This window comes from Xiphophorus couchianus, chromosome 24 (assembly GCF_001444195.1).
Source record: "Xiphophorus couchianus chromosome 24, X_couchianus-1.0, whole genome shotgun sequence".
Classification (NCBI taxonomy): domain Eukaryota; kingdom Metazoa; phylum Chordata; class Actinopteri; order Cyprinodontiformes; family Poeciliidae; genus Xiphophorus; species Xiphophorus couchianus.
In genome coordinates, this window is record NC_040251.1 from 10,836,422 (window position 1) to 10,858,657 (window position 22,236).

The following is a 22,236-nucleotide window of genomic DNA, read 5'->3' on the forward strand; positions in this document are numbered from 1 at the left end:
TCTTCTTTGCTCAGTATTTTTGCTTTCCGTCATTTGTAACAGGTTCATTTTTCTGCAAATATTTTGATCAGAACAATCTTATCTTATCTTATTGATGATGTGGTTACTGAATGATTACAGACTTGTGAAGAATGTGGACTTTTCATGTTTAATATATTGTTTCAAGATTTTCATTGTCCCACCCAAAGCATTGCAAATGGCCAAACAGAAACCATAGTTTATACAAGAGTGTTCTGGAAATGGAAGCCAGTGTATAGTTACTCACAACAATAATGGCACACCCATAATTTCCTAAAATTCATTCTGTGTTCTCTGCAGGATGTTTAGATATTTTGTTGTGCTCTGTTCAGACAGATCGTTGGAAGGAGTAGGACATTGTCAGTTTATTTTTATAAAATGCTCAAGTCTGACAGACAATTTCTGAAAATTATTGCGTTACATCCTACTTAAATTTATTTTGTTTCTAATTTGGGTCCACTAACGCATACTGTTAATTTCTCCATTTTGTATATTTGTAGTTTAGCAACTTTGCAAATTATTAAAACTTAAAAATGTTAGTATGTGCAAATTGTATATATTACGTTTACACGACTCGACTAACTTGATCGTTTTGAGTTGCATTAACTTGTACAACTTTAGTGACCGTAACATAAGTTATGCCATACGTACTTCCATATCACCCTTACGTAATTGCGTATCAGTAAAGTGTATCACTTCTGGTTACGCCCTTGTCCAAGAGGTGGTGCACTAGCAGGAAGTGTCCGCCGGCATAGTGAGTCTTCGTGTTTGTTTGAGAGGTGTTTATAGTTGGTAAGTCCGAATCTACTCTATCTAAACCTGTTAGATTAATCTATAAAAGAGCAAAGAATTGTACTTTTCAGTAATTTTCGGTTTCCTTCAGTTATGTTTGATAGTGTCTGTTTAGCTAACCTTCAGATAGCTAGCTAACCGAACCCGGTACGTTTTTTCGTCGAATATAAATATTTATTTATCGACAGCCGATTCAGACTGTCTGGTGTACTTTTTCCCATATTTTTCACAATTAATTGACCTTTTGGCAACTTCGTCTTACAGTACAGTGAAACTGAAGTTACGTTAAGATTAATCTAAGCCGTTGTTTCCGCCACGCGTTAACGCCCACATGATTAGATATTACACAATAAACAAGCTACTTATTTTCTTTTAAAACTCAGTTTATTGCTGTGCTTGTTTTGCATGATGTTGCTTGTCGAGTTGGTGTTTCTGAAACGTCAGAATATTGTAGACATTTTTGCGTCGTTTGACGTTAAGTTGATTTGGTGATGTAAACAGAATATGCTTGGAATAGAGTCCTGTTTCAGAAATATGGTAATTTATTACAATGGATGTTTTCTTTCATTTAAACATATGTTGGTAACACAGTGGGATTTGGTTTCTACCGAATCTTCAGTCTAACATGACAATTATTGACACTGTATGGCTGTCATTGTTCGTATTTAAAACATTTAGAGCTTGCTGTCTGATTGTTTTAATTAAACCCCTTTCTTGTTTATATTTGCTTGCATCTTTTCCCAGAAAGAAACTGTTGTCACTGGATTACTGTCCCAGATCCTGTCATGGCTGTTACAGCTGTTTTTATACTCAGCAGTCTTGGCTTTGCCATAATTGCTGAAGGTTAGTTCAAACGGGGACAGAGCATGCGCAACCTGACAGTAATTGAAGCTCTTTCAAATCTCACGCCCATCTTTTCAACTAATCCTTCAATTTGTAAAATTGTTTTCTAGCGCAAGATTGCTCCAAACCTGCTGCAGGACCCAACATGAATTTGAGGGATGAATACATTACTCAGCAAACATTTGCAGATGGGAGCAAAGTTTATTTTTCCTGTAATCCTGGCTACACACCTGCTAGAGGATCTGCATTTATCACATGCACTGCTGGCACATGGAGTACTGTGCAGCTGCAATGTGAAAGTGAGTATTATTTAATAAATCACACCATGCAATTCTCCACGATAGAACAGTAGAATAATTTCACTCACAATTTGAAATTGTAGTATTCTCAAAAGTCAAACAATTATATTTTAACATCATAAAAGTGCTACTTTACTATTTTCCCCACATGATTTTAGTACATTCAAACTTCAACAAATTGTAGTTTGAGTGTAATTTTGTTACCTTTTCTTGTTCCAGGGAAAACATGTGGCAGTTTGGGAGAGGTGTCTAATGGTCATGTTGATTATGACGGAATTGATTTTGGTGATACAGCTACGGTCACTTGTAACCCGGGGTTAGTAACAAAATTATAACTTTATCTAAGAATGCACCTGTTCCATGTGTAAACAGTAAAGTCATACTGTAATGCTTTTATTGAAACAAAATGTAAAACTAGACTGAAAAAAAAATATCACCAACCCATTGAAGAATATAAAAAAATACTCTGGTCCATAGTACTTTTTCTTCTAATTATACTGTCAGAGAATTCAAAATTAGAAACGGCAAATTAGAAACGGTTGTAGGTGTTTTCTATTTATTAATAATATTAATCTGGGAGAGGACATAAAGTATTGGCCTTATGTCCTCTCCCAGATTAAAGGACAGTAGCATGCACCACTGAGATAATTACTGAAATATTTCCTGTCATTGTGGTAACACACACATCAATGCTATAGAAAAATTCCTAGCCAAAGCATCTATTGTAAATGTGCTGATGGTAAAATCTAAGTATAGCGGCTGAGCTGATGCTCAACCCTCTTGGTTGTTGGAGGCAAGTAGCAGCATTTTGTTTTTGCTAATTTTTCTGTAAAATCAAAACAATGGTCTGTTTGCTTGTCTCAGTGTTATAAAAATAATTAGTTAAATTAAATACTTTTTATTTCTCCACTCATTCATTAGTTACATGCTGGTTGGGAGATCGAGTTTTAGATGCGAAGTCAACGGATGGTCTGGCAGGTTGCCAACATGCGACGGTTGGTGATCTTTTTGTTCATCTCATCTTCTTCAAAATTGAAAGGGTCTGAAATATGAAAAACATAATTCTGTTTTGCAGCGGTGATGTGTACCACACCAGCACCAGTTGCAGGCGGTGCATTTGATCCACTCAAAGATTTCTATCTTTTTGGAGAAGTTGTGCTGTACTCCTGCAACAAAGGATTGGTACTTAATGGATCAAAAGATATAACCTGCTCTAATGATGGGAAATTCTCCTCTTCTCCTCCAAACTGTGTCAGTAAGTGTTGATCTGTGTTTGCTCTCAAATTTGATGACAAAATTATGACTGATTACTGTAGTTGCAATAATATTTTCCTTTCCATTTGCTTTTAGAGGTTGAATGTAAAGATCCTGTAATTGAAAACGCTGTCTTTGTAAGTGGTTCTCGGCCTCCACACGGACACATGGCTACAGTGACCTACAACTGTAAATCTGGATACGTAATGCGTGGACCCAATTCTGTGACATGCAATATAACTAATCAGTGGTCACCATCATTACCAGTATGCATAAGTAAAAGTAAGTATGTGGGGGGAAAAACACTAATAAAATAATGCACATCATAATCTGAACAGTAATTTCCTTACATGGGAATGAAAAATGTTTCTGAAAAGTGACTCATTCAAGTCAGCATTCAGAGATACAATTTTTATAGTTGTTCTTCAAACTTCTGGTTCATGGATATAAATCTGAAGGACAAATTAGGAAAACAGCAGAATGAAAAGGTTAAATGCTTGGTACTATGGTACTTGGTACTTAGTACAATATGTATGAGAAGAGAGTTTTAGCACCTTAAGTGATTTAAAATGATTTAAAAGTAAACAGAACATTCTTCAGATAATGTGCTTTATTATGTGGCACTCATATTTTGATTACATTTTCTACTTAAAATAATGTCCTGATTACTATCTACATTTTTATGTGTGTATAGAAAATACAACATTTAACTGAGTTATATCTATAATTCTATTCAGTTTTTGGGGAGTTAATTTGAATTTGTGGAGAAGTTTTTTTTTCTATCATGGGAAATCAGAAGGACTTATTATTTCCCCTTTTGGCATGTGACTATCTGAAGTTGAATTTAGGCAAAGATGAGTGGGCTCGATAATTTTACTCAACAGAGGGTGTGACGGGCTTTTTCCTGAATGGAAAAATAGTGTAAGATATTTTCAGACCTTTTTTCAAGACTTCAAAGTTTAAAGTTTTTTGTTTAACTAGATCAAGTAAGTCATTTCTTCTTCAGATGATTTTCAGGCTGTTTAGCTTATATTTATGTTATTTTTTTAAATATCAGGAATTATTGGTAACAAGATGATCTCCTTATTACATTCTTTGTTTTTCCCAGTGATAACTCCTGTCCCCACTGCTACTTCCGCTACTATCATCACCACAAAAAAACCTAAAGGTCAGTATATTAACTTGCATGTAACTTGTGAAAAATGCCTGATTTTGCAATTTGACATAGACAGGAGCGATGTAAATGTGGGAGCAAAATCGTAGCTGCTCAAATCAAAGAAAAAACAATCATGCTCAGGTATATCATCATGACCACTATCATGAAGTAAATAAATAATTATCCAGTCATCATGTTACCTGTTAATAGGTTGAGTATGCAATTTTAGGCAGCAAGTGAATGTTGTCCTCAAACTCAGAAATTCCAAAAAGTCGGACATTTCTCTCTGAAAGTGAGAGAAACTCCAACTACCCCACATTACGATTTCTAAGACCAACTTTGCATTTCAAAATGGCCTCTCTTTGCAACAACAGTAGTAAGGTGAGGTGGAACCATGTTTAGTGCATCTAAAATCAATATTACAAGTGTCTGCAAGTCTAAACTCAACAAATTAGAAGTGGTGTTTTCTTATGACAGCTAAAGCTCAAAGTGGAGACGGTATGCATTTTCAATCATGTACCTGAACTGTTACCTTCAGTTGTTTATAAAAATGCTATATATATATACATATATATATAGGTAAATAGAACACAGGTTAATGCTGAAAAAAATAGACAAAAATGAGGATTTTAGCCAATATGTCAAGAGAAGGGTCCAGCTGGAGACGGTGTTTATTTTCTATGTTGAAATTTTAACTTCACTGACTATGTTATCTGGAACGCTTTTACCTCAGGTGTGACATCTACCCAAACTCCAACTTCCAACTCCCCAGGTAAATGGAATGCAGATTATATGCTGATAAAAATAGGCTTACATTAGGATTTTTAAAGTGCTGTGTAAATAATACTATACGGCCACAACAACAAAAATAGATCAATGATGGTAAGCTAAAACAATGCTAACCTCGCTAAAGCTGCTATAAGCAGTATAGCAGCTTTAGAAGTCAGAAGTATCATCTGACTTCTCGTGGAAAGACCAGACCTAACTAAAGGAAGGACCACCAAACAGTCAGAAGATTTTACATTGCTGCCCTTTCACAGAGCTTTCTTTTTTTACCTTTCAACTTTTCAGTGCCGCTTTATGTTTTGCAGTTTGCTTTCACTGTTCTATCTTCATGGCTAATATGTTGCATATAGCGCCAGTGTTTGACAGGTAACGTTCCACACAGGAACGAGATGACTACACAGCCTGGCCAAGGCAAAGCAAACTAAGCAGCTGCTTAGGACCCCCAGACCTTCAGGGGCTCCTATCAATATTTGAATTTCAACACAGAAAAAAGATCAAAAGTTTAGCATTGTTTATTAAAAATGACAATGCTGTTAAACTTGATCTAATGGTTTTTATTTATGTCAAAAAGACAATAAAATCAGAAGACAAAACAAAACATTACTAATAATCATGCCCAATGGCATGCAATTTGACATAATTTGTTCGAAAAGGAGCAGGTGGAAGATATAATATCTTATTATTTTCTGTCCCTCTCAGAAAATAACTCCTCAACTTACAAACATTAAATCTCTCCACACCAGATAAACTCTTAAATTATTTCCACATTGAATGACAGTGAAACCTCACATTCTCATCCTTGAATGTACAATTATTTATAAATTTTTAATAACAGCATTTTTGGTCTTTGAGACATCCATTCTACACAACATACAATTGTTATATGTTGTATAACATATATCAATGTTTTCGAACAGTTTAAAGTTTTCGAACAGTTTTTTTAAGATGGATGATTTTCAGCAGAGATAAATTAAAACATCAACATGTAAATCTAGGATTTAATTAAGAAGTTTACTTTGTAAAAGTGCAAAGAATTATCTTCATAGTTTGATTGCTGTGTCAATGTGGCTACAATCTGATGCTATCAGTAATCTTCATTTGATCTCGGTTGTTTGACATCTCAGCAAATAGTCAATTATTAGCTTTTTTTTTTATTTTTAGCTTGACCAAGAGTTCACCAAATCTATATTTAAAGTTAGTGGTGTTGATGTTCTTAGCAGGAAGAGGAGCCCTTAAGACATCACTCACACGGAGAATTAATTTATGAGGCACTAGTAGGGACAGAGTGTCAGAGGAGGCTTTTCTGTTTTGTGACTGTTGAGTTTGTAAGCTAGATAGAGAAAACTTTTGATATGGTGGAGTTGAGGCATCATGGGGCGGCAAAACAAGAAGGTTCTGCGTGACTTGGGAGAACGAGAAAGCTTTTTCCCTTTAGGGCCACCGGCACACTAATTGAGCGGCCCACTGGGGAATCCTTGGTAACCCATATCCTGGCCCGCCCACAGACAAGAGCCATATTGCAACGGCAAGAGCATTTCTAAAATATCTACTACAGTATTTATCAACGCTGGTCCAATGAAGGAAGGAAAATGGCAGCCGAACGACAGGGTGATTGTCAAGTCTCGTTGTTGCTCGTGTTCCAATTCAAAGGATGACTACTGAAGATCAAATTGTTGAAAGTTGAATTCTAGTTCTGATAGTAAGGTTTAATAAGTGGAGGAAGCAATGGTAGTCATGATCTGTGTAAGTATGTTTTACAATCAGAATCCTGATTGCTTTTTCTCGCCTTAACTTTTCTGATATTTCTTTTCTTGCGAATGCTACCATTTATGATATCGGTCTGGCTGTCTTATCCATATAGAATTTTAAAAATCTCAGGTTTATTTTGTAACACAGAAACCAGCAATACTGCTCTGTACAATAAACTCCTATGCTCAGTCACTGCATGTTACAGTTTTCCTACCGCTGTTCTACTGCTTGTCATCTTTATTAGTCAGAATCAACTTTATCTTTTAAGTTTCTGCACAGTAGCAAGGAATGTGACTTTGATTGCACACTGGAAAGATAAATGTACAAACTCTAGAAGAGTTAAAAAAAAACATTGCTGGGTTTTGCAAACAGTGCTCTGTATCACCTGATGCAAAGCTTTTTTTTTCTAAAAAAAGATGCAACCTCAAATTAATTCCTGCTCTCTTCTGTCTCTTATTTATTCTTTTTTCCTTGTTTTTCTTAGGTGAGGGTGATGCTCACTCTCCAACATGGATTATTATTGGAGTTGGTAAGTTTACCCTCATCCTTTAGCTGCTTGTGAACAGTAAACAAAGATTATGTGAGCCCTTTTCAAAAGTAGTGTGACCTCAGATGAACAGTGTTGCTATAATAATACAGATTATGGAGTTCTATAAAGGTCAAACAAAATAACCTAGAATGTCCTAGTTAATAAATTAGCTCCTTTGCCGAAGTTATTTTGGTTAGCTTTTTGCAGTCTGCTGCCAAAACAGAAAAACGTTTTCTGATCAGTAGTAGGGATTGCTGTAACTGAACTCATTTAACACTGAGTTTAACATTTTAACCTTTTTAACTCTTCTGTGTTGGTTTCTTTTTGTTTGTTTAACACAGTAGCTGTGTAGAAATCACCAAAACTATTGTTGGCAGATAGCATTTTGGCTATCAGTAAAATATTATATATAGAGAAGTGCTACAAGATACTTTTTTGACAAATTATTGTAAAGATATTGATTTTTGTTATGAGAACGTCTCCAAATGGTTAACACTTGAACACCTGATTTTTTTTTTCTCAGTGCCAGTTGCTCTCAAATTATTTTAAAGAAATTATGTTAGGTGTCTGCTTCTAAAATAGATCCAGTTCATTTCTTCAGACTGGCAGATTTTTAAAATGAATTTGAAACATTTGAAGAAGAGCTTTCTGTTTAATGTGTTAGGGAAAAAAACAGAGTGATTAAATTTCAGGACCGTTTTAGTCTTGAAGCTCACACACAACCTCTCCAAACATCACAATGTTTTTTTTTCCATCAAAATAGTTCTCATCTGCAGCTGCCTCATTGGCGTTATTATATTCTTCATCCGAAAGAAACGGTAAATCTTTGTTTTATATCTATGTAAACTAACGCTTTATGGAACTTGGAGTCTTTGTCTGTTTTTTGTCCTGTCCTCAGCCCAGCCATTAACAGTCTGAATGTGTGCCTTTACTTCCTGTCTGAACCTTCTCACCATTGCATGATGAAGGGGTTTTTTTTTGCACTTTGAAGTAGGGATGGGCATTTGAAGAAGAAATGACATTATAACCTCTTGGTAATTCAGATTTTACAAATTTTGCCCTCCACCAGCTTCTGCATATTGTGCAGAAGCTTGACCATCTGATCAGAAGATGCTGCTATGCCTTTGCCACTAGCAAAGCCATCATCTTCACTTTTAGCTTTTGCCATCAGATTAATAAAATGAATAACTACTGATCTGAGAATGCAATGCCCATCTCTACTTTACAGACTTTTGAAGCTTTATCATGTTGTGGATGGGATTATATGCAATGAAAAAGGAACTCTCCTCTATAGAGCTGTGGGTCTTACTGAGCTCTCACTGAGAATTCTCTACAGACAATATAGATGCATCTCAATAAATTAGAATATTAGTGAAAACATAATTTCAGAGTAATTAAGTTCAACCCAGGTATGATGTAGATTCCTTACATACTGAGTGTACTTATCTCCTTACATACTGAGTGTACTTCAAGTGTTTGCATGTTGCTATTATGTATTTTTTAAAGATTACATTTATCAGATAAAATGGAGATTAAAAAAATGGAAAAGATAAAAACAGGTGCAAAATCTTGCAGGACAATAAAATCAGCTCCATAGAGCTTGTAATTAGAGGGATACATAAAATGCTTTCAAATTTTGTGATATATGACTGCAGAAACTTTGGATTTGAAGCTTGGACTTGAGTGAACCAACAGTATCGTATGACACCGCTTCCAAAAGCATCACAGGGGGTGGGAACCAAGCATTGAACCTCAATTAACTTGGATTCTGAGCCTCTGCAAAATTTTAATTTTATTTGAAAAGGCACTTTGAGCCACTGAGCAGTCTTATAATTTTTTTCACTTAGCCTGTACTTCAAAAATGATCTTTGCCTCAGGAGCTTAGCACAAAAAACTATACAGTTCTAACCTGTGTCATGGATGCAGTCAATTCCATGTTAAATAGCAAGACTTTTTAGCAATAACTTTTTGCGTCTTACCTACCTTGTGGAGGATGTCTGACTCTGCTGGAACACAGCCATGTCAGCAATTTTCCGCTTGATTCGCCATCATATGGCCATAATTTAAATAATCTGTACGAAAGTTTTACTTAACTTTTTGATGATATTCTAATTTACTGAGATGCACATAATTTGATATTTTTAAATAGCATTTAAAAAAATTTTAATGCTACATTTATGAAAGCATTAAATTCTTGTATGTTCAACCCTAAACCAAATAACCTATAAATGACTAATTGCTGCTGACGTGTCCATATAATGAAGCCTCATTATTTTTAGTCTCAAAGAGCAAACTCAAACCTGAATAAGCAATCAAAGAAAAGATTTTCTCATTTGCATACTTCTTCAATTATTTCGTAAGATTGTACATCACAGAGCCATCACAACTTTTTTTTGTGAGTTAACTTTGCAGTAATTCATGAATCATCAGTGTTCAGTGGAACAGTGATTTTTCTTGGACTTCACTTGCCTGTGAAGTCCAAGAAGAAACATTTGATTTTCAATGTTTCTTCATATTGTCACCTTCCTAAAATAATGGTCCGAGTTATTTTTAGCCAAAAGTGATTTTTTTTTTTTTTTTTGCCTATATCACTTTTGTCAGAAAATGACACAAGCCATTATTTTAGGAAAGTGACAATACGAAAGTTGTTTCTATTTATAATGACTATCTGGCTGTATAGGAGAGTTTCTTTAATAGCTACACTACTACTAATCAAGTGCCAAATTTAAAAGGTATGTTGAAATTTGTTTTGATCCTTTGGGTTTAATTTAGCTAATATTTCTGTTATAATGTTTAAGGTACGTTTAGTTTTTACTTCCTTCAGATAATGTTTCTGTGTAACTTGAAAATCTTATTTTAAAAAGAAGGTATTTTCTTCATACATAGTAAGCACATCTTCGCGGTGGGTGTGACACTTCAAACTTTACCACATTGTTGATGTGGTAAAGTCATTTACCAAATCTATATACTGTATATATGTATTTTTTTCAGGACAAATTACAAAGAGTGATTCTGTTCTGCTAGGATAAATAACCTGATCATAATTTTCATCTTCATAAAAAAAACAATACAACTGTGATTATTTTAAGGTGCGCTGTGTGTTGATGGCTGCATGGTTTGCACTTGTTTGTGTTGGTGGTCTTTTTAGATGAGTAGTAAACAGGATGGTGGGTGTAACCTGTTTGGGCCTCAGGTTGCATGTTACAGGAGGTCTCAGCAGGCTAAACTCTTGTTAGTCGCCTTTTCATGCATATATTTCACCAGTAATATTGACCAGTCATTGGTGGGTTACAGCAGTCGGCGAAACCGTATTGTCAAAGATCCTGCAAAAGATGGCGAGGATGTAGCACTCTCGGTAAGGAGACTGTTGTTCAACAACAATTGTGTTTAATAAAAACAAGATTGCATGATGAGAAAGAACATGTTTTATTTTATTACATTGTATTTGAACAGGTGAATTATGGTATTATTGGGAGAACTTTATTATATTAAAAAAAAGCCCAATAATGCCCAGATCAGCCACAACACTAAAATCAGCAATAATGTTTTGCAGGGTTTCCTTTCTGCTGGAAGCCCTGTAGTCTACAGATGTATACTAGCTATATCATCATAAAGGTTTCAGAAAGAACTTTCAAAAAGTAGAACTCATTTTGGAGATGCATTCCACACAGTGGTGTACCCCAGACTTTTATTTGTATTAATTAGGTGAATATTAGCCTGGTTATTGCCTTCCTATGTAATTCTGCTCGATTGTCCTGTTACTAGTCCAAGCTACAAAATATTGCTAAAGAAACTCAATGATGCATCAAAGCAAAATGTTAAAGTTAGGTGGAAGGAAAGAGTGTTAAAGAATTATAAATAATAATAAAAAACAGGTTTTCAAGTTTAGAGGTAGCAACTACCATGTCCAGAATGAAGCTATCACAGTTAGTGATGGTTTGCAGAGCCATATTAAGTGTTGATGTTAATCAACTGTGCTTCTTAAAGTCCAAAGTCACCACAATCGACCAACAGGACATTTTAGAGCACTTGATGTTTTCCTCTGTGGCTATTAAAGTAGCCTGGGTTTCCTGAACACCTCAGCAGTGTCACAGACTCGTTGCCTCCTTTCCACGCTGCTCTGACAGAGTAATTTATACAAATGCTTGTTTTAAAAGCTCCCATTTTGTTGGTCTTAGTAATATTAAAATAGCTTGAAAACTGAATTTTAGGTTGTCATTAACTGAGCCATAAATTAAATTAGTGCTTTGAATTCTACACTCTGTGTGTAATAATTCTATGTGAGTTTCAATTTTTGAATGGAATTACTGAAAAAATCTTTTTGATGGCTTTGTAATTCAGATGTAGCCGAACTTGATTATGGAGTTAGGACACCTTACCCAAGAGTCTTTTTAGCTCTGGTAAGAAGTGTTTGACCAATTTTCATTGCACTGACATCACAGAATATTTAGAGGCTGTGGTAGGTGGTGTTTAAAAAGCCTCATTTTAGAACATTGCAGCATAGATAATTGAGATTTTAATGTTGTGGCTGTTTGTATATTTTTAACTTTCAGCTCTGTTTTTCTCTCCGTCTTTCACATTACTGTAGGTAGCCAGCTATCCTGTGGGAATGCTTTCTTCACTCAAACATTCAGCACATTGTTTTCCTGCATTGTAGGTGTAATGCTTTCTTTTGTAGGAAGTGCTTGATGACGTTTCTCTGTTGCTTTTTTCTTTAGTAAGCGTCACTGTTCTGTTGGTCCAAAACTCCTGCATGTGAAGATGCTACCTTGTGGAGAGGACTATCCCCGGACCCATCTGTGAATGGAAACGATTCCACAGAAAAATGTGGAAATTTCACAGTTTCTTCAGAGTAGTCAGTCTGTAATTCAGACTTTGCAATTTATTCTCGCTTGATGCTTCAAGCGCCTGGTCATTTGTATTCATTTGCTACCTGTTTTACTTTTTTGGAACATTACTGTACTCTACATTGATTTGGAATGTTTGCACTACAACACAGCTCAAGCTGAAATATTTGATCTAATTACAAAAAACAAAAACTTCACCTTTTCTGTAACTGTAAAGATAACAGGAGTTTTTTGTAATTGTAGAAAAGACTCCTAGCTGTTTAAACAACTTAGTCTTACAGTTCATTATTTATACAGATCAGAAATTAGTGCCTAGCAAAGTTACATCTTATGTGCCTATATGCAAAAAAAATAAATGCTTTACTTTGTATGTGTGTTTGAGTTGCTATAAACAATTTCCTGTTTAAATCATGTTCCTATCAGTATCAACCATTGAACAGTTTTTTTCTTTTTAGTATCTTTTTCTGTTTGTTTTGCTTTATATTATTTCATAGATAAAAATACCACTTTATTTTTTTCTCTGTAAAATTCAGTTTTCCTTTTACATTGCTAGCAATGCTAAAACTTTTTTAGTACCAAAAACTGTTTTTTACTGTGGTTGCATACATTTGTATTGAAGGTTGTCTCAGTTATTTAAGTGGATGACGTCTATATGATTTCATATTGTTTGGAGGCAGTTGTCTAATTGTGTGTGTGTGTTTTTTTTAAATTAAAATAAATGCTGAAAACAGAAGTGTTGTTTTTCTGGACTAGCAATTGATGTATGTTGTATTTTAGGGTGACATCTTGTTTAAACCATGTTGAGTTCTTACCCTAACTTGCTTTATTGTCTTTGAAGCACAAATAAATGCTATTCCAAGTTTCAACTATTAACCCAATAGATTAGCCCCATCCCTTTCAGACTGGCTACCAATTGCTTGGTTCTTCATGAAAAGTGATGTGAAAACATCTAAGTGCAGATAGATTGGTCTTGTGCAAAGTCTAGAGAGCACATGAGATTAGTGTATTCTCTAATCAAATAATTCTGGTAAAAGATCTTTGACAGGAGGATGTCCCAATCAAGATTGTCAGTAGACAAGAATTTAAGCTCTTCCTTTTTGTCGTGTTGGCGACACGTACTAAGAGTCTTTCCTTTGTCTTGTCTAAAAACATTTTCTGAGAAACTCAATTTGGGGTTAATGTAGCTATAAACATCAGAATTTACAGAAATCAATTATTGAACTACTCAGACTGTAAGGAATCAATACAATCCATACGTTTATTTTTAATGTAACCAGTGAAATAAGTTAAAATTTTAATAATTTGAAGAGTCTGGTTGTTTTCGTAAAAAAAACACCCCAAACAATTCTTCCTGCTGCGTAGACGATGACGTGTTTCCGGTGGGCGGTAAAATTCCAAGAGGCACACTTATCTAAAAGATAAGGAGGCAAAAAGGTAACAGACAAAATAATATATTTCTTCACATAATTAGCTTTCTAACGCCTTTCTTCTATAAGTATGACTTGGATAACTCTACTTACAAATTTGTAGCGGTTGTCAATGTAACGGTAGCTTCTTTTTACATATCTAACTGAACCCGAATCTAAACGTTTAACTACGAATAACATCATTCAAGTGGACACATGGAAAATGTAGTTCAGCACAAAGTCTCTTTAGATTTGCATGGTTTTGGTTTAACAAGTGTAGCTACGTCACTGTTTACGTTTTTCTTTTCCAGAAAAGAGCTGTAGTGTTTCTGAACGTTATCATGAATGTCCTCTTTCTGCTGAGTAGTTTTGGCCTTGTCATCACTTGTCTAGGTGAGTTCAAACTAAAGTAATAACTATGCATTCAGTTCTGACTTCTCAACTAAATGTATTGAATTTTTGGAAAAAATGTTTTCTAGCTCAGCAATGTTCCAAACCCACTGGAGGATCACACATGCATTTGAAGGATGAGTACATTACAAAGAGCACATTTGAAGATGGGGCCAGTGTCTCTTTTAGCTGTGCTCCTGGCTACACATCTGCTGGAGGGTCTCCACGGATCACATGTTCAGCTGGCGCATGGAGCACTCTGCAGCTGAAATGCGAGAGTGAATATTGCCTACTAATTGCTCCTTATACTTATGCAATTACAGTTGTAGCGTTGTTGCACTTCCAGTTAAAAATGTTAGTTTCTTTAAAATGCTACTAACAAACTGTAACTCTGTTGTAAAGTGTTTTACAGTTATAAAAATCATTGTATTTGAAATGTACATGTATTTATTCTGGATGAGTGTAATTCCAGGTAATTGTGTTGTTCCAGGGAGGAACTGTGGCGCTCTTCCAGATGTCAATAAAGGTGATATTGAATATAAAGATGGGACTGAGTTTGGTGATACAGCTGTGGTCACTTGTAGATCAGGGTAAGTCGCACAATGGCAGCTTGTAAGGTTTTATGTTCTAATTTATCAGAGTGTAAAGCCACATCTAGTCACAATAAATTGGGAGTGATCATCTTACTTTTGATCTTATTAGTCTTTATGTAACCATGTAAATTTTCCCCCACTCTTGCCTCACAGTGTTATTTTAGTTAATTTACATTGTCAAACAGTCATTTAAACATGGATCTGTTAAAGTGCTAATTCAGCTTTACAGTCAGGTGAAGATCTGAACTTGGTGGAATTTAATGCCGTTCCTATATTATTTGCATTTCTGCACATTTTCTTGTAGATTTGGTGCTGTGTAGCAAACCACAATGACTGGGCTTCACATAGGGTTTGTGTTGGTATCTTAACGTGTATACTTTGAATAACTGCTGCACTCACCATTGCTATCCAAAAGTTATTCTAAGGTTATGTCTCTCCAAGAAACTTTCTTGTAGAATTTGTTGTTTTTGGTTCTGATCCATTTTTTACTGGGTTCCTATGGTAACAGGATAACTCTGAAAAGGGTGGAACAGGATGTATGTATCAGTCCATCCACCCGTTTTTGCTACTTTTTGTCCATTTGTGAAAAATGTGTAGAAACACTATTCCCACACTTCCTTTTTTAAGAACTTTCGCTGAAAAAAGCATTAATTTGTTGTTTTCTTTATGTTTACTGTGTATTAGGAAGAACATTGCTATGACAAATTGCCATAAAGCGTCAACTACAGTTGTTGTTTTTTGTTGAAACAATTTTTCCACTGTCAGATCTTTTGCAATTCCTCTGTTTTGAAATAAGATTGAATTCAATTAATATTACGTACTCATTGAAACCAGTTTGATAAATTAGCCCGATTAATAATTTGTAATATTTATTTTTAGATAAGTGTTTGTAAGACTCTAGTTTGTGTAGTAGATAAATAGCCTGTACCTTTTAAAAATACTGTCCATCTTCTTGGGCTGTGGTTAGCACTGTTCCCTCGCAATAAAAAAAAGTCCTGGGATTCTAGCCGGTATGAACCATTGGACAGAATCCCAGGACTTGGGATTCCAGCCTGGGATTTTTTTAGCATTTTCTCCAACTTCTTCCCGCAATCCAAAAACATGACTGTTTGGTTAACTGGTCTCTAACAAATTGCCCTTTGGTCTTTGTATACATGGTTGTTAGTTTTGTGTGTGAATATGTCTCACTCTGTGTTGTTTTATACAGCTTTCGAATTTCTTCACGGTTTTGTTGAGTAAAAACACTATAATGAATCAATTGTTGTATTTCTGATGATGTGGGATTTTAAAAGGTGAATAATTTCAACCTAGATTGAAATTAAATGCCTGTTCAATCTAGGTTTACTTGCCTGTCGTCGTTGGTAAATGCACTTGCTAGATTAAATGTATTTACCTTTTCTTTTTCCTTTACTAGTTACATGCTAGTTGGGCAGTCGGTACTCAGATGTGAGGTCCAGGGATGGATGGGGAGAGTGCCAACATGTGATGGTCAGTGATCTTTGTGTTCACTCATATTAGCTGAAATGTGCTCCAAGTCTGATTAATATTATTTTTGTTTTGTAGAGGTGAAATGTGTCACTCCAGCTGAAATTGTAAATGGGAGATTCAGTCCAAAGAAGGATTTTTATGGTTATGCAGAAGTTGTGCGGTACTCCTGCGACAAAGACCTTGAACTTCGTGGAGCCAGGGACTTATTTTGTTCTGAAAATGGGAAATTCTCCTCTGCTGCCCCAACCTGTGTCCGTAAGTTGTTTTTTTTAATTCCCTCAACTTTAAAAGTATAACTAAAAGTTTAATTAATGTGATTCTAATCGTAATAAAAAATACTGTTTTTCACTTTCAGGAGTTGAATGTAAAGATCCTGAGATTATAAATGGATTTTGGGAATCTGGCTCTCGACCACCGCACAAATATAGGGCTTCAGTGACATTTAAATGTAAACCTGAATACACAATGATTGGAAATCCTACAGTGACTTGTAACATAGATAGCAAGTGGTCACCTGGTCTTCCGAAATGCACCAGTAAGTTATCAATTAAAATAATCAAGTGTAATTCATTGTCCACTGTCTTGATATAAATGACGTGTACTCTGAAGTTTTCACAGTTTGGCAGTTATAAGCCACATTTTTGCAGATTTTTATTATTTTAGATAATTTGTCATGAAACAAATACATCTAATAGGAAATCAGAAAAATCTGTGGAACACATCACATTTTCCTGCTTTATATATCTAGATATGTAGTGCAGAAAAATTTAGCTACATGGAAAGAAGCTAATCCTCAATGTTTATTTCTCACATTGTATCAAATTAGCTTCTGGTAAGAAATGTTCTTCACTATTCTTTACTGTAATTTGTTTTTCTCTTTTCATTCTTATCAGTTTGCTTTGTCTTTCTTTTCAGGCAATGGGAATGCTCTTGTGGGATTACTTACTGGTGCACTAGGTGAGTTTTGTTTTATGACTTTATGCAGATAATCTTTCTGTTCCCTACCCACAAATATATGGCCTCAGAAGGACAGCATGAATAACATACCAGATACAGCACTTAATTAATTTAAAAAACAATTATCTCTCTTTGGACTACTGCCAGTTCACATTTCACAAGATAGTTTAGTGATATGGCCACAAAGTTAATTCATGGTTCTTTCACTGGTCAGACAGAATGTTCTGTGAAGACATCACAAGCTATGTTACATCCAGTTCCCATGCAAATTTTTGATGAACTTTTAAAATCTCGTTAAAAAAACGAGAAAAAACAATGAATGGGAATGTTTCCATCTACTGGTTTGGAGCAAATCAACCAGTCATATTTTTGTCTGACTTTTCAGTGCACCAACACAATATTTGGGTTCACCCAAATATTTCACAGCTCATTTACTGCAACATTCACTCACTAATAAATAGGTGTTGCAAAATGAAAATATTGTATCATGATTGTGTGCAAATTCATCATAGTTATCATTAAGCTAACTGGTAGTGGATGGCTGTGACACTGTGCCGTTGTACCAGTCTTATGTATTAATTACTAAGCTATCTTTAAGGAAACAGTCAAACATTTAAATAGCACTACATGTTTCTCAGTAAAAATAGTGGGAGTGTTTTCATCAGCATCTAAAAAAATCAAGTAAAACATTTTTTTTGTTAACCTATGAGGAGTCCATGTTTGTTGTCTGGATAGGGATTTTTTATGTTTGACATTTCTGTGAAACACTGTTCTGAAGGCTTTTTGTATAAGATTTTTAACAAATTATTTCTATCAATGCCTCAGCTCTGTCATATTGATTTCAGTAAGAAGAACTCTCCTATAAGAACATGTTGGTTTCTGAGTTGATCAAAGCTGTCTAAGCTGAAGACGCTCGAAAGTATTTCAGTCATACAATAAAAATCTGCTGAGAAGAATCCGTTATTGTGTTCTCCAAGTCTTTTTAAAATGTGTACACTGTAATAGTTATTTGTGGTAACTTCCTTACATTTCTTGTATTCTGAAATTTCCCATACATTTAGTACAGTTAGATGGCTAAAAGGTGTGTGTTCATATCACATTAGCCTGTGTACCCCAGCTACAAACTGTTGTATCCTAAAAAGGGAAATGGACTTTGCAACTATTTCACAAAGTTTTGTAAGACAAGTCTGTGTTAACTTTTGGTAAAAGATGTCAGCTGTAGTTTCTAAAGCCACAATGGTCATTTCAGTGTGACACAGATCTGGTAGGACAGGGCAGTCGGACTCTTCTGTAATCGCGATGTAAGTCGATCCAAGTTATTAGAAAGACAAGGCACATTTAGTCAAGAATGAGTGTTCTGTTTTATGAAAGCATTCCAACAGCAAACTACTTTTGAAGGGAGGAAGTTGAGGCTTGTGGTGTGGCTCGGATTGCAGGAAGTTACAAACTAACCCTATAAATAGGGTTAGGTTGTGACAACTAACTGGCTGTACTGAACAGTTTCTTCTAAATGCTGCACTTCATTTGTGGTATCACATGATTACTAATAAATTACGCTGAAATGTATCCACTCTGTAACTCAGCTTCAGAAATGTTTGTTTCTGGTCTCCCAGGAAATTGAATCTGTGTGGATGCACAGCATAAAACGCAAACTTCTACAAATACACCTAAAATCGTTTCCAAGTGGATGTGGCCTTAATCTGGGGTGGAGTGGAAAACAGCCTGGTAGAAGCAGTGGTAGTTTCTACCAGGAGTTGAGATATGTGTGCAGAGCACTGACCCTCTCACACTCTTGACCAAAATACTTCTATACTTTCCTTCTTTATAGCAAGGCTGAGACTGATGGTGCAGGTGCAAAAGCCTTCCATGTTCGTAGAGATATTTCCTCAAATGATAAAGAAAGTACAAGATCATCATCAGAGATAATGACGAGGCCGCTTACAGGGAGGAGTGGCTGAGTGGTGCGACAAAAACAACCTGCAGCTGAACACCAAGAAGACCAAGGAGCTTATCGTGGACTTCAGGAGGAACGCTGACCCACATCCACCCATTCACATTAAGGGGACAGTGGTGGAGCGTGTGGACACCTTTAAGTTCCTGGGAGTCCACATCTCCGAGGACCTGACTTGGACGACCAGCTGCTCCAAAGGTGCATCAGCGCCTCTTCTTCATGAGGACCCTGAGGAAGAACCACCTGTCCTCAGAGATCCTCACGAACTTCTACCGCTGCACCATTGAGAGCATCCTCACCAACTGTATTACAACTTGGTACGGGAACTGTTCTGTCTCCGACCGGCAGGCGCTGCAGAGGGTGGTGAAAACTGCCCAGTATATCGCCGGGGCACCACTCCCTGCTATCAAGGACATCTACAGGAAGCGGTGTTTGAAAAGGGCCGGGAAAATCACAAAGGACTCCACTCACCCAGCACACACACTCTTTTCCTTCCTGCCCTCTGGGAGGCGTTACAGAAGCCTACGGACCAGAACCACCAGGCACCGGAACAGCTTCTTCCCCACAGCTGTCACGCTTTTGAATGCCTCCTGACATAAAACATAAACTATAAGGACTGTACTCCCCTATCCTCTCATACAACAATAACACATGGACTATCTTCACACACACACACATCACGGACTGTTTTCTTCACACACACACATACAACCTGTAAATTTTATCTGCCATTATTTATCTATAATCCATTCCCTAACATTCTTGTATATTCTGTATAATCTGTGCATACAGCTCCCATATTTATATTTATACACAATATCTATATCTCTTGCTATAACCCCTTATAGTCCATACATACATAGTCTTGTACATCTGTAAATACATATTTATATCTCGTAGAGCACTTCTGGATAGATGCAAACTACATCTCGTTGCTTGTACTTGTGACAGTGTAATGACAATAAAGTTGAATTCTAATTCTAATGCGGGCATAATTTGACATGAACAGCTGTAACAACTTGATTTCTTTAAGTTGTTCTTGTTGGTGGTTTTAATTTTGTGTCAGCTTAATAGACTTTTATTCTTTTTTATCTCTGCTCCCTAATTCACTTTAAACTACTGTGTTTACAGGTTTTAAAAAGTGTAGGACACATTTGTTTTTCACATCACAACTTGTTTAATTATTTTTATTTGTTCTCTTTTTTTCAATAGTAACCATCCCAATCCTGTTGCTTCAAAACTACTGGATATAAAAATGTTGCCCTAAGAAGAACAACATGACCTGTGAGCAATTTCTAAGGGAATCTGCCTTTCATATGCTGGAATTCAGTGGAAGTTTACCACGCTTCAACCTCAATCTCTCTTTTATTCTTCAAGTAACTTTCATGATTTTTAGAGTTAAAAATATCCTGTAACGATATGCTGTAAAGACATTCATTATCACTCTCTACATTGTTTCTATATGCCAGCACTACAGTAGAGAAAAGCTTGGTCTTTGTACTCAAATTGTTTTAAGTGAAATTTAAGTATTTAAAATCTTTTTTAATGTGTTATTTATTATAGTTTATTAAGCTGTTAGTGTTGAAGGTTTACACTGAAGGAAACATTAGACTGTTAAAACACTCATAGTGCCTTACCTGTGGCCATGTTTCATATACCTGAAGGGAAAAAGTCATATGTTGTAAATTATTTTTAGTTTTCAAATGAAGTGCCTTGATTTACCACTTGTTGAATGTTTGCATTAAGAATGTGCATAATATTTAATTTAATCAACCAAGTTATATACAGAATGAAAGAAAATCAGTTTAAAACCTTTCCGTTGTTTATCTCGGTAATTGTATCTACTTACTGTTTTGAGTATTTGAACCCTGGTATTGACTGTCATCTCAAAGGAATTTTGTGAATGTATTTTTAAAAAATGTTTGCACTTTTTTCTCTCTTTTTCAAATATTATCTGAGGACATATTAGTTAATATACTTTTAATCAAACCGAACTTGAAGTTCTTCAATAAATTAAGAAGAAACCTAAGTGTTTTTTAATTTTTTTTACTCGTACAACTCCTCAAAACCCTTTTACTCCTGTCATATTTACCCAACTCGAACTGCACATTCTCACACATTACACCAGTATGTAGTGTTGTCAGGCCACTTGGGGTTTTGTGTTATGACATAAGTAGAACCTGAATTCAAACTCACAACCTTCTGATTACAAGGCAATTACTTCCAACTGAATCACAGCCCCACCAATAACAGTCATCTTTTGATATAGTAATTGTCTGTTGGTGTTGCGGAAACCTCTGTGATCATTACACTTCATGATTTGATAGGGCGCTGTAATAAGAATATGGACTTATAGGCTGTACCTTAAAAGCAATAGCTAATAAAACCACACTCCATTGTCAGTTATACTATGTGCAGCACGGAAGGGTCTCTCCATCTCACATAGTTCTCTGAGTTTAAGGGATTAATAAACAAGTTGCCTTGAATTGATTTGTCTGTCTAATAAATGAAATAAGAGTTTCTTTTTACAGGATTCATTAAAAAAAGATGTGAATCAGAGATGCTGGAAGAAGCAGAGGAGAAAAAAACAGTAATTTCACATCTCAGATTTTGATATACAAGGTAAAATATGGCATCATTTATCACACCAAAACATGATACAGATAAAATGCAGCTTTTGTGGATAAAATTAAATTGTTACGCATATTCTGTTACTCTCTCTGCAGTATGAAAGTGTAGGAACATAAAATATTAGTTTGACAAATATGAAATTAAAGCTGGATCTTACTGATTTCTTACAAGGAAATTTTAAATTACGTGATCTGGCTATATTCAGAAACATTGCATTTGTTTTAACCTTTAAAGCAAATGCAAAAAAATGCGTTTGCTTTAAAGCAACAGTGATAGACAGACAGAAAATGTGCAACTATAGATAGATAGATAGATAGATAGATAGATAGATAGATAGATAGATAGATAGATAGTTGTTGGCGTACTGACAGCCACGCTATCTATCTTCTGATTAAGAACAGGGCTGCCCGCACTGACGCGGCTCAGGGATTACGTCACACGCAGCGCCGTGCGCAGTGCCTGTAAATTTAATGGTTAAATTTAATTTAAAAAACAGGACATTTCCTCACTTTCTAAAAAAAACCCGGGACAGGACGTGAAATACGGA

General features: G+C 35.5%; 2 protein-coding genes across 10 annotated transcripts; both read left to right on the forward strand.

Moving 5' to 3' along the window:
- The first annotated feature begins 672 nt into the window (after nucleotides 1–672).
- LOC114140456 (membrane cofactor protein-like) lies at nucleotides 673–12,643 on the forward strand. Of its 8 annotated transcripts, none has more exons than XM_028010316.1 (13): nucleotides 673–810; nucleotides 1,555–1,653; nucleotides 1,764–1,952; nucleotides 2,172–2,268; nucleotides 2,874–2,947; nucleotides 3,028–3,207; nucleotides 3,303–3,488; nucleotides 4,315–4,374; nucleotides 5,096–5,134; nucleotides 7,382–7,426; nucleotides 8,190–8,244; nucleotides 10,721–10,781; nucleotides 12,145–12,643. In XM_028010316.1, the coding sequence occupies exons 2-13, from the start codon at nucleotides 1,596–1,598 to the stop codon at nucleotides 12,145–12,147; spliced, it is 1,047 nt and encodes a 348-aa protein (XP_027866117.1). In that variant the 5' UTR covers nucleotides 673–810; nucleotides 1,555–1,595; the 3' UTR covers nucleotides 12,148–12,643. The 8 variants fall into 8 exon arrangements, with proteins under 8 accessions (XP_027866117.1, XP_027866118.1, XP_027866116.1 ...); XM_028010317.1 differs by having other exon boundaries at nucleotides 10,724–10,781; XM_028010315.1 differs by lacking the exon at nucleotides 10,721–10,781.
- A 530-nt stretch (nucleotides 12,644–13,173) lies between these two features.
- LOC114140458 (C4b-binding protein alpha chain-like) lies at nucleotides 13,174–21,087 on the forward strand. 2 transcript variants are annotated; one of them, XM_028010324.1, is made up of 9 exons: nucleotides 13,174–13,707; nucleotides 13,991–14,072; nucleotides 14,159–14,347; nucleotides 14,560–14,659; nucleotides 16,077–16,150; nucleotides 16,226–16,405; nucleotides 16,506–16,685; nucleotides 17,066–17,107; nucleotides 18,936–19,077. In XM_028010324.1, exons 2-9 carry the CDS (start codon nucleotides 14,021–14,023, stop codon nucleotides 19,031–19,033), a joined length of 915 nt encoding a protein of 304 aa, XP_027866125.1. In that variant the 5' UTR covers nucleotides 13,174–13,707; nucleotides 13,991–14,020; the 3' UTR covers nucleotides 19,034–19,077. The 2 variants fall into 2 exon arrangements, with proteins under 2 accessions (XP_027866125.1, XP_027866126.1); XM_028010325.1 differs by lacking the exon at nucleotides 18,936–19,077 and adding an exon at nucleotides 20,271–21,087 and having other exon boundaries at nucleotides 13,174–14,072.
- The last annotated feature ends 1,149 nt before the right edge of the window (nucleotides 21,088–22,236 follow it).